Below are 17,587 nucleotides of genomic sequence, written 5' to 3'. Positions count from 1 at the left end.
GCGGCCGTCAGGGGAGGCAAAAGGGGCAGGGACATTAAAGTGCTGCCGCGGCAGTGCTTTAAGGATGGTCCTTTGCTGTGGCAGCGCTTTAACATTGCTGCACCCCTGCCGCTGGGGTAGGGGGAAGGGCACAGCAACGTTAAAGCGCTGCTGCAGCAAAGGACCCTGCAGCTCTTTAACCCCTGCCCCTTCCCCACCCAGCCACCGACGGGCGGGGCGGGGAGCAGCTGCCCTGGGGCCAGCGATTTAAAAGGGCCCAGGGCTCCAGACCCTTTAAATCAATATGGGAGTCCCAGGCAGCGTGGGACAGGGCTGGCTGGCGGATGCTGAACCCCGACCCCACCCCTTCCGCCCGAGGCCCCGCCCCTTCTGGGGCCGGAGCCGCCCTGCCCGTACCGGTAAGTGTCCTCAGTTACTTTCACCCCTGGATCCAGGCCAAAAGTGCCAACGCACTTCTTCCAGTGGCATTGTCAGATGTTCAGACAGCACACACCTCTACTCTGCTGGTAATGAATCTGCTAGCCTAAATTAGTAACTTGGTATTTTTACACCCTAATTTGAGTTTTGACTTCTCTTCCAAATTCTTACAGAGCTTATTTGGGTTCTTCTGATAGGTGTTTACTAACAATACCAACTCGTTACCGGGCAGATAGATGAGTATTTGGAATCTCCAGAGGATCTAGACTTAAAGAAGAAAACCGTTTTATTTCCCCTTTGGGCAGGTATCTCCCAATCACCCACGCTCCCTTGTTACAACTTGATCCTGCAACCTTTACTACTGGAAGTAATTTTTACTCTAGGGAATAATCACCATTTCAATCAAGGCTTGTTCATCATTCAAGTGACAATACATGCTGCAAGGTTTATAATGAGAACCTCATGGTTAGTTAAGCTTGTCAGCAAATAGCAATGCTACACAATGATATTGCATCACTGATGGCCTAAAATTAATTAGCCAACTATTTTGGAAACATGCACCAATGGAGAACCATAACTGATGGTTGTTATTCCACCAGGCAGTCAGGGTAGATATTGACTCAGCCACTGATTAACTCTTGTATTTCAAGGGCATCGTCTTCTATTTGTATGATTAACATGTCTCCTCAGTTTTCTTTTACACACTCAGTTTTCTTTTACCTTGTTATTAGAAACAGAGAAATGTTTTTGCAGCCAGCCCTGGAAATCCCTTCATTAAAATGTATCCTGAGGCAACAGAAGAACCCTAGGAGGCATATTTTCTTTGATTAGAAAGTTTAAACTCTACTTTATAAAGCATATGTTATGCTACACAGTGCAGTAATACAGCTGGATCCTATATGTTGGAAAGAATCTGTAGTTCATACGAGACAGAAACTAAGTTGGGAAGGTCCTCACATTGGGGCTAACAGCGGCATCCCTCCATCCATTGCGTAATACAGTATATGAATAACACATCAAAATGCCAGGTCCTGTTTACTTTGACTTAGGTTAGTGCTTCAGTATCAACTTACTTAAACATTTACTCAACTAAATGTCACTGCAGGGGTTGTCTTAAAGTGGCATCATTAGGTTAGACCTACAAGGGGAGAACATTATATTGCATTCCTCCGACTCTCCTCTGTCTTGCATCACAGATGGGAGCACAAGCAGGGGTGGAATGGCCTCAGGACTTTTCTGAGGGAAGCAATGGGACAACTGTGATAAACTGCGTCTCCTCCTTGGGAGCCAATTTGGAACAGCTGCTGTATGAAGAGAGATTAATAAGACTGGGACTTTTCAGCTTGGAAAAGAGACGACAAAGGTGGGATATGATCAAGGTCTATACAATCATGACTGGGGTGGAGAAAGTAAATAAGGAAGTGTTATTTACTCCTTTTCATAACAAGAACTAGGGCCACCAAATGAAATTAATAGGCAGCAGGTTTAAAACAAACAAAAGGAAGTATTTTTTTCACACAATGACCTGTGGAACTCCTTGCCAGAGGATGTTGTGAAGGCCAAGACTATAATAGGGTTAAAAAAAGAATTAGATAAATTCATGGAGGATAGGTCCATTAGTGGCTATTAGCCAGGATGAGCAGGGATGATGTCCCTAGCCTCTGTTTGCCAGAATTGGGGAATAGGCAACAGGGATGGATCACTTGATGATTACCTGTTCTGTTCACTCCTTCTGGGGCACCTTGCATTGGCCACTGTCAGAAGACAGGATACTGGGCTACATGGACCTTTGGACTGACCCAGTATGGCCGTTCTTATGTATGTTCTTATGGATGAAATCCTGTCCCCGCTGAAGTCAATGGCAAAACACCTGCTTAAGTAAGCATTTCATCGCATGGCTTTGGGGGCCTGTCAGAGCAGACCTGGGGAATAACGTGGCCAACTCCGAGTGGAAGTGCACCTGGGAATTAACCCTAGTTGAAACGAACTCCCACTCTGTGCTTTCTGCCTCGAGGGTATATAGCTAGGGAAGCTAATAGCAGCACAACTCCTGAGGGATCCATGCTGATGATGTGAGTGCCCGGAGAGAGGTGTGGAGAGGCCACCTCTCCTTGCACCCCAGTATGTGTGGGGTTGGGCATGGACTTCTGTGTGGATCCGTAAGGTTTCTAGTTTGTACTTCCTACTGCCTCCAAGAGGCCCCAAACTCTACCACAGGGGCATTAGTTAGAAACTCAGTGAGTTCACTCCTATGGTGTTTTCCAAACACTGTTTCCCTTCCTGCTATTTTTGATGATGATGGGACTATGTATCCCACAGTTATTAGATTCTGGCATATAGGACTACTAATTGGTTACCACATATCTAGTCTCCAAAAGACAGGTGTGATATCAAACATCATAGCTTAGCCTGAATAAAGTCAGACATATTTTGAGGAACCACTTCTCACTTACAGTGCTATTATTCAGCCATTGCACATACTGTAGAGCCACTCAAGTACATTATTTGAGGAATGATTTGTTGCAACATTCAAGCAGCTGTAATACAGTATATATAGCAAACAATTACAAAATGCAGACAACCTCCAGCTTTTCAAGGTTGTTGATTTATTAGATGGGCACTAGAGGGAGATCACGAGCAACCTAGTCTGCATCTTTCCTTGTATCTTGCCCATATGCTAGCAGGATATTATGCATGTCTTCACGGTGTTCTCTATTGAGAAATGCACTTGATTTAGGGAATGTGGAACTCCCTGTCTTATATTCCCCCCGTTATTTATTTATTGCTTTTTTTGGAAATGCATCAATAGCACTTGTTAGACAGGTGGTTCTTTCCATACATGTTGCCTTGCATAGCAGCCACATGCGGGTGTGAAATTACAGATGCAAAACGTGTGCAATTTTACTGCTTCATCATTTTCCATACACTTTGGCAGAAATAGCTTTTGGATGATAATTAGGTGTTTAATCCCTTCGGTGCTGATCACAAACGCACCACGGCCTGCTGTATTGACTGCTCTTCTTAAAGGTAAAAATACAAAGGGATTTCTTTTTCACTGCTGTCAAGATAATGTTATGAAAATTTCCTCTGCTCTTTCCACTCACCTCGAAAAACCATGTTCCTGCTTGTGTTTTACCCTAGAAATAACAGATTCTGAGTTACTGGGTTTCCTTTTTTGCAGACTGCACGCTCTTTGAAAGAGACCTGGAATATGACATCAAAACTGGAGGCTGTACTACTGGTTATCCAGCCAAAGGCTGAACCTCCCCATTCAATTGAAGCAGTAGCCTAAGGTGCAGCACTCCCAGGCAAACAGTAACCGAGTCAAGAATGTCAGAAGTCTGCAATATATTCTGGGTCACCTCTGACCCAGGGAAATTTTAAAGCCTGCAAGCTCAGCAGTAACTGGCTTAGCAGAGACTGCTAGACTCAGTGGGACCCTACCATAAATATATGGTGAAGTTAAGGGGACTTGGAGAGCCAAAACAGGCCTTGTAGTGCACTGAGGGAGATAAAATGTAAAGGAAAAGCATCCTGGGGAAGAGGGGAGGAACTGAGTGACTGGGTGGGTCAGAGAGGATTGGATTTAGGGGGAAAGAAAAAAAGAGGGCTTGGATGGAGGGTCCTTTCTGCTTATTAAACATTACACAAGGTTTTAGGCAAGCACTTTTCATTGGCTCTAATGGATTCATGCAGTTAGAGCCCTCTTCACCACTTGGAATAATTAAACAATGCAGCAATATAGTGCAAACGACGTGTGTCGCAGAAGGCATGCAGGTTACATATGAGGCAGCCCAGTAAGGGATACTACTAGGTCTAGAAGTATAATCTATATAGCCTCCTGTTCCTAGGTACTCACGTTGTAAATGCTGGGTTATATTTTGCACCAAGGTAGTAAGAGTAAAGGTTGAACATTCCAATCATGAAGGCAACAAACACCATGATGAAGATGACCATGAATTTGAAGATATCTTTTACAGTCCTTCCCAAAGAGATCTGAAGAGGGCCAAAGCTTTCATTGGCTGGAAGAATGTAAGCAATGCGGGAGAAGCTGAGTACCACAGCTATTGCATATAGTCCTTCTGATATGATCTGAGGGTCTGAGGGAAGCCACTTGTTCCTGGCTGAAACAATACACAGATATAAGGTATTAGTAACAGAAAATGTTAGAAATATAAATATAAATGACCCATAAAATAGGGTCCTGGGTCTCAGTTCTGGCCAGGACTGGAAGGAAAAGTGTAAGAATCTACTAGTAATCTGCAGGTCTCACAGGGCTTTACCAAGATGGATAGGAATGATTAGCCACATTTTTCAGCTAGAGAAACCGAGGCACAGGAAGTTTGCTGTGATTTACCCAAGGCTCACAGAGAGTCAGGGGCAGAACTGGGAATTAGCACCCAGATTCCCTGACTCCCAATCCAATGCATCATCGTCTCCTGCTCCAACTGATGTCAGTGGGAGTTTTGTCATTGTGGATCAGAATCACACTGACGGGAAAATTTCCAGCTTTTAATTATTGAATTAACAGCACCATATAAATACACAAAATGTAACATAACCTTCAAGGACTAAACAGCTCATGGCAAAACCTGCCCTCATGAGATTAGACCAAAGAGGTTTGGATTTGTTCAGATAAAGCCAATCAAACGACCAAACCTTTTAATATATCTATATTGTGTCAACTTTTTTAATTAAAAAAATCTGACAAGCCATTTTTTTTAACAAGTTCCTTGCTGATACTATATGCATACAAATCAGTTGTCTAATCTACCTGTTTTTGAATATGAGTATTAAAGGGTTCTTTTGCATGAACTGAGACGCATAACTGAATACAAGGCGTTTGACCCAGAACTAAAACATGTGCTATATTTAAAGACACAGGAATAAAGCTGAGTATTATTTGCAGGAACCCAATTGAAATGAAAAGAAGCAGAGTATTCCCTTCAGCATATCTGGGGAAGTTTGGTTCTGAACGTAAAGCAGAAGGCTGGCTACACTTCCCTTTTAACGGCCTGTTTATATTTTATCAATATTAAGGGTGTGGGTGGGGGGGATGTTTTCAGATTAGTTTATAGTTTGTTCTATATCAGTTTACAACCAATTGTTACCTTATTAACCATTGTTCAGAAATAAAAATAACTAACTTTTAATACAAATATATTACTCTAGAACCAAGGCAAAATACTGGCCCCATTGAAGTCAATGGGAATTTTGGTCATTGATTTCAATGGGGCCAAGATTTCACCTGTAGTTTTTTAAAAGACATTGAAAGGAAAATATATATTATCTAATCACACTGCAGCAAACAGTTCTGATCTTGGAGAAAAAAACCCAATGAGCTTTATTTCTCTAGTGTTTACTTGAGATAATAGATATAGAAAATAATTTAACACCATTAGTTTCCACTGAAAAGCAGAAGCAAGTGGTTTTCTGAGGTTCTGTTCTTTTTCAAAGTTAGATAGTCATATAATTAACAACAACCAAGTAAGAAGCAAATCATCCGTTTGTTTATCCCTCCAGGCAAAAGAAATAAATGTACAAATTAGATTCCCCCCTCCCCCAAAATGTTCAGGTGATAATAGATAGTTCTGTATCAAACTCCTTAAGTAAGGCATATGACCTGAACACCTGAGGATCAAAACAGTAGCTGAACATAAAAAAGACGCACTTAAATTTAATTGTACATACATAATAATTGAATTGTTTATGCACAGGCTATTTCACTTCATTTTACAAGACTGCCTAATAAAAAATTGTAAGAAAAGCAACATATAGACATCACACTGCGATTTACCACGAAGCAACTAACACCCATTTTGCATGCAACCTCTATCATCAAACACAACAGCTCAATACATTCTGACTAATCACTTGATTCTTATAATTACTTTTAAAAATGTACAATAATTGTGTGTGTATTATAAAAATATAAGCCGTGAAAGTTTTTGTAATAACAAACACATTAAAATATAACTTCAGGTAATAACAAGCTTTTGATAATCACATATTATAATTTAAAATGTTGTGGTTTAAAGTTTTTGAAAAATGTATCTCATATTACGTGGTGAAAACTGAGAACACGTAGCCTGGAAAAATCACAGTTTTCTGTAAAGCTCTTCCTAAAAGCCCTGGGTAAATAATAATCTGGTGATGGATGAACTATATAGAAATCTCCCTGGTATGTATGTGAGTATATATAAAATATAAAAAGATCCTTCTTCAAGCACAGTGAGAAAATACATTTGGATTAAATATCAGCCAAAGGTTATTAACTGGAAAATTCCTCCCCCTCCCTGAGCCCTGACTTTTTTTCTATAGGTTCTTCCCAAGGGTAAAAATGACAAAAGTTTTGTAAACGAGAAAATGCTTCCACAAGATGGAGCTCCTCACCATATAACAAAAGACTTTTTTACAATATCCCAGCAGCAAACCAGAAAGAAGAAAAACAGAATGTAACAATTTCAGGCGTCATCAAATTTTGTCCGGTGATTGAGCGAGAAGCTTATCTCCAAATATTGTGTTTGAAAATGCAATTATTTGTAAATATTATGACTGTGCACACAGGGCTAGAACTTTTCGCTGTTGTAAATTAGCATTGCTCCACTGACTTCAATGGAGCAAGCTATTCTGATTGACACCAGCTTTTTCCATCAGTGATTTGGGTTATTTTTAGGCAGGTAATTCTAAATTTGGTAGGAATGTGGGGGCTTGACCCCATGCTGTGTATCCAACCCCTAACCTAAGGGCAAAGTTTTAATTCATTTTTCAAATCTTTGGAAGGACCATTTGAATCCTAGGAAATATTTTGTCAACCACATATTACAGCTGTTCCCATTCTCATTATTATTTAGAAAAAAGAAGACTCCAAGGTAAAGATTTTCCAAAGCACTAAAAGTGGTATCCTGACCCCATGAAATCAATGGTAAAATGTGCACTGACTTCCGTGGGGCTAGGATTTCACCCAAAGCACAATTTAGGTGGTCAACTCCTATTGAAAGTCAATAAGAGTTGGGCTACTAATTCCCCTTTGTGCCTTTGATGATTGCCCCTCAAATATTTAAAACCTATGTATGAGAAGTTAAAGAAAAATTTTATTTTTGCATGCATATTTCTATTACAGCTGGTCAAACACTGCTATGGATAATATTTGCTAAGGATTTAGCTCCTTTTCTGGGCAGCAAATCATTCGTAAGGTTTTATTGGATACAAGGCTGAGCAAAAATTGCTCCCATACTTGTTTTTGCTCTTCATATGTGCAGAAATGCAATGTTCAACTGAGGGGATCATAGGTTACCCTTCATATGCGATATGACAAGAGATTGTTTCTTAGATGTGGAAATATTGGCCTGTTCTCATAAATTGTCACTGAGGAATGAAAGCAAAGGAAACTCTTGCACACTATTTTGTTAATTTTATCCTCGTCTGAATGCACTTTCTTGGTTCCTCCTCTGCTCTTTTTTCTTGGGAGGGGAATATGTAACCTAAAGTCGTTAAATGGAGGCATGCAATATTACTAGTCTGATGTTCCATGCCTAATCACCCACTGATGGGAGTGATCTAAAATATATTAGCCTATCCAGAATAAGATCAAAGACATATGCAGGCATGGCAACAACAACTCAAAGTAAATGGGAAGCTTTTTTTCATACAAACTGTTACAAATAGGTGGTTCCTTTTTTTATACTAAAAGCCCAGTCCTTGCAGCTTTTTATATGTAGAATTTCCATGACTTCAATTGGAGTTCCACCTGCCAAATGATAAGACCATAAAGCTGCCAGCTCACACATTCGTTAGCACAGAGTGCTTCTTATATTCGAAAAATAGAGCAGATTCCTTTATATGTAATTTAAATTATATTTTATTCCCTTCTGGTTTCATGATTATTAGTTGCTCGGGGTTATTTTGTCAACATACGATACGATTGAGTCTGGTCTCAGCACACGTTCAGAGACTGAGAGGAGCTTAGATCTCTGTTCCTCTTTAGCTTATGTTAGCTGTTTACTGATCTGGCTGGAATGGATAGATCTGAGAAGAAGAATCAGCTTTAATTTGGAAAAACTTAATGAATGTAAAAAAAGAAGCAAGCTTCTAATTTTGCACTGCTACACACACTAGCCTGAAAGAACAGGAAGGATTAAATCCTCAAAATCATCTTACCATAAGTAAAGTAAGCAATCTCAGGGGGAAGGGTGACATTACTGAGGTCGTCATCCTGGACGTACTGGTCTACATAGTGTTGTGCTTCAGTTGCTTTGAGAAAAGCCATGAATCTTGCTGTGAATGATGCCACAAAGATAGATAGCATCCCAAAATCCAGCAGGTTCCAAAGATGCATGACATATTCGCGTGGACCCTCTTCCCAGATTTCTTTGCATTCTGACCATATCATACCTGAGGGAAAGACATATTTACATGGGATATTTAGACAATAAATCTACAAGGTGCATTCTTTACTGGCTTTAGAACAGTTGCAGTTGGAAATGGAATGAGCTCTTGGGCTAATAATTCCCCAACTCCCAAATGGAATGAATTTTCTCAGAGTAACCGGTTTAGAGCATATTTTCTTAAGCTTGTTCTTTAAAAAATGCCAACATTGAAGGAGGTACAGCCTGGTACCCAAAAGGCTTCCATGTCCATATAGGGTTGCATTGTCCAAAGTTCTCAGTACTGACCTAACGTGGCTCCTGTTGAAGGCAATGATAAAACACCCACTGATTTCAGTGGGAGCAGATTCAGGAGAGCACTGAGAACTTTAGAAAATCCCTCTCACTGTAGTCTAATGGAATTAAGTCTCATCCAACTGTTTGAGAAAAGTTCTGAATTCCCAGACCTGTCCCCATTCCTAAAATGAACACAAACCCAACCTTCTGGAAGTTTCCTTTGAATTTCCCTCCTGCCCCCCATCATCACACAAAAAGGGAGGGAAAACACATTGTTGTAGCTTTCTGCAAGTTCCCAGTTGGGAAGGGAAGCAGAATCTGTCATAATAATATGAGGAAAGTTAATTCTAGTGTGACCAGTAACAGTAAGTGCTAGATATCTCATGAGGAAGTCCATTCTCCATGAAACTTCTTGTTAAATTTTGAAGTTTAGATAAACTTCTACATGTTGGAATGCTCATCAATATTACATTTTGATCCATAACTCACAAGTCTTTGCTTTGATCTTCAGATGGAATTGGAGTAGTTTGATAACAAACTTAGTGTTATGTAGAACTTCTGAATTAGAGATGGGCCTGAGTTGTTCATTTCACCTTTTTTTTTTTTTTGAGGGGTTTGTGAGGAAGACATGGGTGGAGGGGAGGGAGTCAGCTCATTTTAGAAATTTATGGATTGCGATGCCAGAAGGGACCAATGTGATCATTTAGTAGTCTGACCTCCTGAATAACACTGGTCATAGAACTTCCCCAAAATAATTCCTAGAGCACATCTTTTAGAAGAGCATCTTGATTTAAAAAGCAGCAGTGATGGAGATTCCACCACAACCCTGGGTAAATTGTTCCAGTGGTTAATTATCCCCACTGTCAAAAATGTACACCTTATTTCCAGTCTGAATTTATCTAGCTGCAACTTCCAGCCATTGGATTGTGTTACACCTTTCACTACTAGACTGAAGAGTCCATTCATAAATATTTGTTCCCCATGTAGATATGTATAAACGAGTGGCTCATCACAGTAATCTGCTGGCGGGCCGCAAGACAGTTTGTTTACATTGACCATCCGCAGGCATGACCTCCCGCAGCTCCCAGTGGCCACGGTTCACCATTCCTGGGTTAGGGTTAGTCATGATCACTTGTAACTAAGCTACCATTAATTTTATAGTTTGGTGATCAGTTCATTTTTATCTGTTAGGACCAGGTCTAATAAAGAGTTTCCCCAACAGCCAACAGCACAATTCAGATCCTCTGACAACCCCATAACAAAATTCAGGCCTGGAGGGGCTCAGAATCCTGGGTCTTGGTTCTGGACCCTCTATTCAGATTATTTACAAAGTACATTTAACACACTAAGAAGAATTTTAATTTTTTTCCGAACCACTTCATATGATAGGTGGAAGTTCACCAGCAATGCAACCCAGCTAGTCATTACTCAGTTATAGTATCTCAGGTGCTTGGGGAAATTTAGAACTATACCAGGCTTCAGCCAAAGCTATCAGTCTTCCTCTTTCAGCCACCAGCTTCATTTTGATAAAACAAAAGACAGTAATTAGCATTGCTGTTATGAGTCAGACACAGCCAACGTACCCAAGAGTCTTCTGGCATGTGTCATTAGCAGACTGGTTACTCAGTGGTTGATGCTCTTTTTCTTTGATGGTTTTTCGTGTTACTTGTCAAATCCTTAGGGCCTTACGGAGATGCAGCTTGTCCTCTGTAGGGTTAATACCCATGCAGGGGGAAGGAAATATGTTGGATTCCCTCTGGAGGAGTTCCCCCCACATTCTTGTATCAGGGGACAGGCTTTGTTCCAGAAGAAAGAGGTGGCATGGCCCATAGACCATACAACTACCTGGAGATCTGTAGGGATCTCAAGATCTCAAGGATCCATGGTCAGGTGCAAGTTCCTCAGCATCGAGGCCCTGTGTCTGCAGTAGCTCTGGCCCCACTTGGTTCTGGCTCTGAGCTGAATTGCACTGTAAGGGACTCCCCTAGATTTGACCACTGCTGAGGAGGAGTTGCCAACTGTAATATAACTTCTGACTTTTAATAAAGTCTTGGAGAAACCTCTCCAGGCCGCAAGAGAGGACAATGTGTAGTCCTTTGGCCCACCCATTGCCTGCTCTCTCCCTCCCATGTTCAGACCCATGGAGTGCCCTTTGCAGAGACCGGGAAGATCCACATATGTAGGGAACCCTCCTCACATGGATTCAAAAGGCATGACCTAGCCTTTTCACTCAGGCAGATCTCCAGATGAAGTCAATGGAAGCTTGACTGAACAAAATCCAAGGTCCTGATTCTGCGGCCCTTACTTATGTGCAGTAGCAGTTAATAGCAAATAGTCTCATGGAAAGAATTGGGCTCTGAATAAGGTTCTCAGGATCTGACCCACAGTCAGGATGAAATATTAAAGAAATGCATTTATAGCTGAAAAAAATCCCAGTAATTGGTGAATACTAACCCGTAGGCTAGTCCATTTTGTGGATTTATATTTGTCCACTAAAACACTTCAGGAAATATTTATTTGCGGGTTATCTTTCCATGTAAATTGCTCCCAGTTTGAATATTAACTACCCCATCATAATTAGTTTCTAGTCTAGGTTAGTTAAATTATGATAAACCACAGGGATTTCGCAGTAGGAATACTTAATGAAGAAAGAAATGTGCAAAATTAAGTAGGATGAGTACAATTAGGGCTAGTCTACACTTACCTGCCGGGTCGATGCGGTGAGTTCGACTTCTCGGAGTTCAAACTATCACGTCTAATCTGGACGCGATAGTTCAAACTCCCCGTGCGCTCCGGTCGACTCCGGTACTCCACCACTGCAAACGGCGGTGGCAGAGTCGACCTTGGAGCCGCGGACTTCGATCCCGCGGCATCTGGACGGGTAAGTAGTTCGAACTAGGGTACTTCGAGTTCAGCTACGCTATTCACGTAGCTGAACTTGCGTACCCTAGTTCGATCCCCGCCCTTAGTGTAGATCTGCCCTTAGACTCATGACTAGATAAAGGTATCACATTATCGACCCATGTTTTACATCAACCATTGCTGGTTGAGGATCATTCTATATAACTACGTTACAGAAAGTCTATGCAAGAGAGCAGAAGAGCGTAATGATAAATTCAGACAGGTTCACCAAAACCTTTGCTTTAGATAAAAGCATTGTAGATTAATAAAAGCTGCTAGCAGATTCATGGCATGGAAAATGGCAGGATGCAATAAAAACAAGATGACCAAGATGAGAATGTGAAGGACTAGACCATTAGCGGCTCTCAGAAATTGATGGCATTTTCTTCCTTTTGTCATAATTGTGCTGGCTTTGGGGTTGTCTGAAGTGTGTGTAAGTGAAAGGCACAGGGAAAAATTCTGCCCCACGTTACACCCATGAAACCTCAATGAAACTAACGGAGTTGCATGTACAGAAAGGGCACAATCCTCCTCTCAGATAATCACAGTATAGTAACTCCTCACTTAAAGTCGTCCTGGTTAATGTTGTTTCATTGTTACGTTGCTGATCAATTGCCCATTTAAAGTTGTGCAATGCTCCGCTCTTACGTTGTTTGGCTGCCTGCTTTCTCCACAGCTGGCAGCTTCCCTATGCCCCCCCACACACAGTGCCTCCCGCCCGCTGGCAGACCCCACGGATCAGCACCTTCCTCTCCTCCTGCCACCTCCTGCCTGTGGTAATCAGCTGGCTTGCAGAGTTTAGGAGGCAGGAGGGAGTGGGGAGGAGCGAAAACTTGGCACACAGGCTCCCCCTCCCTCCCCTGCCTCCTGAACACCGCAAAACAGCTGATTGTCCCGGGCAAGAGGTGAGGGGGCCTCACTCCTCCCCCCTCTCTCCTGCCTCCTAAATGCCACAAGCCCGCTGATTGCCCTGGGCAGGAGGGAGGGGGAGGAGCGAGGATTCAGCATGCCTCCCCCTCCCTCCCCTGCCTCCTGCCCGCAGCAGTCAGCTGGCTTGCAGCATTCAGAAGGGAGGGGAGGGATGGGGGAGGAGCGAGGACGCAGCATGCGAAGTAAAGGGGGAGGTAGAGTGGGGGAGACTCGGGTCAAGGGTGGGAGCTTGGGGGAAAGGGTGGAGTGGATGGGCCGAGGGTTGAGCCCCCTGCCCCCGGCAAAGTCAGTGCCTGTGCTTGCAAGAACAGCAAGAGGAGCAGCCGGACAATCCATCCTCTTCCACTCTCTGACTCCACCACCTCAACCAAGCTTCATACTCAGCAGTGATGACTGTAGTATTAAATTGCTTCTTTAGAATTGTTTAAACTTATACCTGTATTAAATTGCTTATTTAAAATGGTTTAAAATGTATACATGCCTTTTGTCTGGGCAAAAAAAAAAATAATTCCCTGGAACCTAACCCCCCCATTTACATTAATTCTTATGGGGAAATTGGATTAGCTTAACATCGCTTCACTTAAAGTTGCATTTTTCAGGAACATAACTACAATGTTAAGTGAGGAGTTACTGTATTTCTCAGCTCTGGGAGTGTGTTTACTCTGCACGTCTGGAGCTCCCATTGATGTCAAAGGGAGATTTACACTGGTAGGACAAGCACAGCTGAAATGCACTGGGCAATGTAGGTGCCAAACACTATGATTCTAATCTAATAATGTTCTACACCCAGTTTGCACTGGGGCAAATGACTATACAAGTTGCAGGGCCATGGAGAATCAAGCTCTTTGTGTGTATTTGAGAGCAGAATTTTGCACAGATGAACCGCTAACCTGCCTAAAACACGATTCTCTCTCCCTCCTTTTAACTGGTCATGTTTAGACAGTAACTAGGGGATGGATCTATTGTAAATTATCACCCTCGCTGTGTATAGTCGGGAACATAAGGCAGAATTCTCATCTTTGTCCAACTCTAACCTGAATTTTACTATGGATTATTTTGCTCTCAACACATGTACACTTAAGTCAAAATCTTCTGTGGATTTTGTATCTCCAGCAAGATTTCTCTGCAGGCCATACAGTGTCCTGGCCACTGTGCAATAGTTAACAGTGTCATGTTGTCATGGGATAATGCCACTTTTAACACTTCTCATTATTTTACTGGATGGAAGCCAGATAACTCAACCAGCCAATTTTCCCAAAAAGAATTAAGGCCAAGGGACCAGGAACTAATTACCTGAAAATGACTGGCTGAAGTAGAAACAAGTTATGCGTCATCAGCATTCATCATCACTGTCATAGGATGAAGGAGGAAGGAAAAAAAAAAACAGAAACATGGAGGATATGAGTTAAAAGCAGAGTAGTGAGAAAGAGAATCATGCCTCTTACTTGTAGGGTGAACTTCATTCCTGGTGGCTACCTCCACAGCTCGCTATGGGTACAGTAACTGCGGAATGGGGACTCTGTAATGCCCTACATTTCCAGATGTGTGTATCTGGCACACAGGTGTTGGAGTTAATATACCTCAGCAGCCATATGCACTTGTCTCTCTTTTGGGAGGTGTTTCTGTGTATGCTTATGTGTGGGATCTTTATCCATAATAATTTCACATAAAGAGATAAGGCAGTTCACCAGCTCTCCAGGTACTCCATCCTTGAAGTACAGCTCTCATTACTCTCAGATTTCCATCTAACAGCCAGCTGGATGACTTATTTTCTGACTATAATTAAGTACCACAAGTACCGTAAGTACCACAAGTACCACAATGCTCACTCCCTCTCGATATGTGAAACCCTTGAAGATACTTTAGATCAAGTTAAAATAAGGCTGGCATTTAGAACAGCAATTTCTTCCAAGGACTTAAGAGTCAGTGATTGAGAAAGACAGATCACTAATGAAAACAGTGTTCACACCAAGGACGAAACTTTCTTTCTTGAGGCTTAAAAGCACAAATACTAGTGGAACTTTGCATGGAAGAGGCAAAAGTCTGATAAGTTATTTTTAACATGTATTGAGCTAGATTTTTATCTAGTGTAAATCTGTTTAGCTCCATTGATGAACTGATGCCGATTTACACCATCTGAGAATCTAGCTCACAGTTTTAATCAATTTAATAACGAAACCAGACCGCACTGGTAGGTAGCAGCATTTTGATGGGTAGTGAGCCAGAGACACTGGATACAACTAAAACAGTGGAAGCCATAGAAATATGTCCCTGTAACTGTATTTTGGTTAATATTATTATAAGAGCTAGTCAGAAAATGTTTTTCCCCCCAGGGAAAAACTTTTTAAAAAAAAGTCCAGTGGAAAATTTCAACTTCTTATTGAAAAAAGACCGCTTGAATATATTCCAGTTTTTGCCAGCCAATAAATAGAATATGTTCAGACCCCCCCAAAAAATAAATGAAAGCTTTCAGGAAACACTGAAAAACAATCAGTTGAAAACTGCTGAACATTGAAAAATTCTTATTTGTTTTGGCCTTGAAATTTCAGGATTTGAGCCTTTTGAAAAATGTCTAGGAAATCAAACACTCTGCAAACATTTTCATTTAGTTGAAAATCCAATTTTGTAGAAAGAAAAATTTTGAGAGAAAATGCACAACCAGCCCTAATTATACTGTGGTAGTCCCTCTTGAATGTAAGCTAATCACTTAAGAAAATGGCTGAGCTAGCTAAATAATTCCACCTCAGCATTTATAGAATCCAAGTTATCACCTGTGGTCATTTTAGATGCAAATATTGAGCTAACCGAAAACAAACAAGTTTTAAGGGTAGCTGCTGGAACTAGAATTTGTGGGCCTGAAGCAGTGTTAATGCATGTGAACTATTATTTTAACTTTTTAAGAAAAAATGACTCATTGCCATGAAAATGGACTGAGACAATGAGTTCAGTGCAACGTAGGAGAGAAATAAATATTTAGCATAACAAATTACATTAATAAAAGTTGTGTTAGCCTGACTGATCCCAAATCCACTGAAGACAAAACCTCCTGAGAGCTTTTCTATTTTCTTCAGTAGGCTTTGACTCAAGTCTGTGGTGAAATGTTGGGATTGCACCTTTCAGTGTAGTGAAATGTATTCCCTCACTCACCATGCTCTGCTTTGCTACATACTGTCACTATGTGGTAGGTCGCTTGTTGGAGCTATAGAGAGGAGCTGCTAGAAAAGATGGTCACCATCATAGGTTCTTTCCAATGTTTCCAAAAAACAAGCCCAACAACAAATGGGATATGTGAATATGAGTATGATAGATGGGTATGGAATGTTACAGAATCTAACGATATGGTTAAATGAAAAACCTGCCTGCTGTGACCAGAACCAGAGCAGTCAGAAAGTGCATGGTGCTAAAGGCAAGTAACCCAGTAAAGCTCTCTAACTGCCACCACCAGAAAACTCTTAATAACAATTAGAGTCCCACATCTGCTTCTGAACCCACCTAGTTTCCAACCAACTGCACTCTTTTAAGGACAATCACGTTGTGAGGTGCAGGATAAGGGTAATTTGGTTATAGCCTCTTGTTTTCACTGAAACAATGTGAATGGAATACGAGTGAAATGGTAGGTTCCCCATCCAGAGAATACAGCGCACGCTGGTGCTGGGATGTGGGGAGTTATTCTGAGAAAATAGAGATGTAATCAGAAAATCTCATTTTACCTCAGAAGTCTGTACAAAGAACCAGCTTTCCTTCTCCCAGAAAACAGAAATAATTTGCTTTCAGTTAATGTTTTCTTCTTCCTACTGCAAGAAGTCAGATACCTGCAACCTATAAAAAGAATGCCCTGGCCAGAAGCTAATAATCTCCTCCAAACTCTTTTAATATCGCTTTAAAAATAAATCAGTCATACATTATTCTGTCCAGTATACCAGCTATTCTTCTTCTCTATCCAATATCCTGTAGGTAATTCGGCTTACTGCAAAGCCAGAGAATAATAAATTTGTGACCAGGCCAGAAAGCCAAGAGATATAAGGGGCCTGATTCTGCTCTTACGCTGGTGTAATTCCAACCACAGGCATGGAACTAGGGAGCTATTTAGCCTTGATTCTTCTCTCACTTCAGACCAATATGTTGAGGAAAATAGTTACTGTGAAGTCAGAATCAATAAGGTAAGCCTATTGAGACTGGTGGTCCAGGGTAATGGGGCTTGCAAGTGGTAAGTAGGCAGTAAGCGAGTAGATCAATATCTTCTCCATTTGCAGGACTTCGAACACCACTGCGAACATATCTGAAACTCATCAGTAGTTTAATTTATGGCTCTATTCAAAGTCAGAGTTTCAGGCCAGAAGGGACTATCAGATCATTTAGTCCGACTGCCTGTGCATCACAGGCCACCAATACAGCTGAGCAGCTACACACTAAACCCAATATCCAAAATTAGACCAAAGTACTAGGATATGTCAACACTGCAATAAAACACTCGCGGCTGGCTTGCGTCAGCTGACTTGAGCACGTGGGGTTTGGGCTGTGGGGCTGTAAAATTGTACTGTAGATGTTCGGGCTTGGGCTGAAGCCTGCACTCTGGAACCCCATGAGTAGGGAGGTTCCCACAGGAGACCAGACCACAGGCAGAGAATAGGAGGGACCGAGGTGCACCAGTGCCTGAGGCCCCTGCAATGGCAGGG

General features: G+C 41.6%; 1 protein-coding gene across 3 annotated transcripts in view; it reads right to left on the bottom strand.

Annotated features, from left to right (window-relative positions):
* Nucleotides 1-17,587, bottom strand: part of TRPC7 (transient receptor potential cation channel subfamily C member 7) — a 349,786-nt gene that overhangs the window by 25,707 nt on the left and 306,492 nt on the right. For all 3 annotated transcript variants that reach the window (XM_039486616.1, XM_039486618.1, XM_039486617.1), the window contains exons 6-7: nt 8,578-8,811; nt 4,277-4,541 (exon numbers count right to left, since the gene is read on the bottom strand). In XM_039486616.1, coding sequence (XP_039342550.1) covers nt 4,277-4,541; nt 8,578-8,811 — 499 coding nt within the window. The remainder of the gene's footprint in view (nt 1-4,276; nt 4,542-8,577; nt 8,812-17,587) is intronic.

Source organism: Mauremys reevesii, linkage group 8 (assembly GCF_016161935.1).
Source record: "Mauremys reevesii isolate NIE-2019 linkage group 8, ASM1616193v1, whole genome shotgun sequence".
NCBI classification, from domain to species: Eukaryota; Metazoa; Chordata; order Testudines; family Geoemydidae; genus Mauremys; species Mauremys reevesii.
The sequence above is the reverse complement of the archived record's forward strand: the minus strand, read 5'-3'. Positions and strand labels throughout refer to the sequence as shown.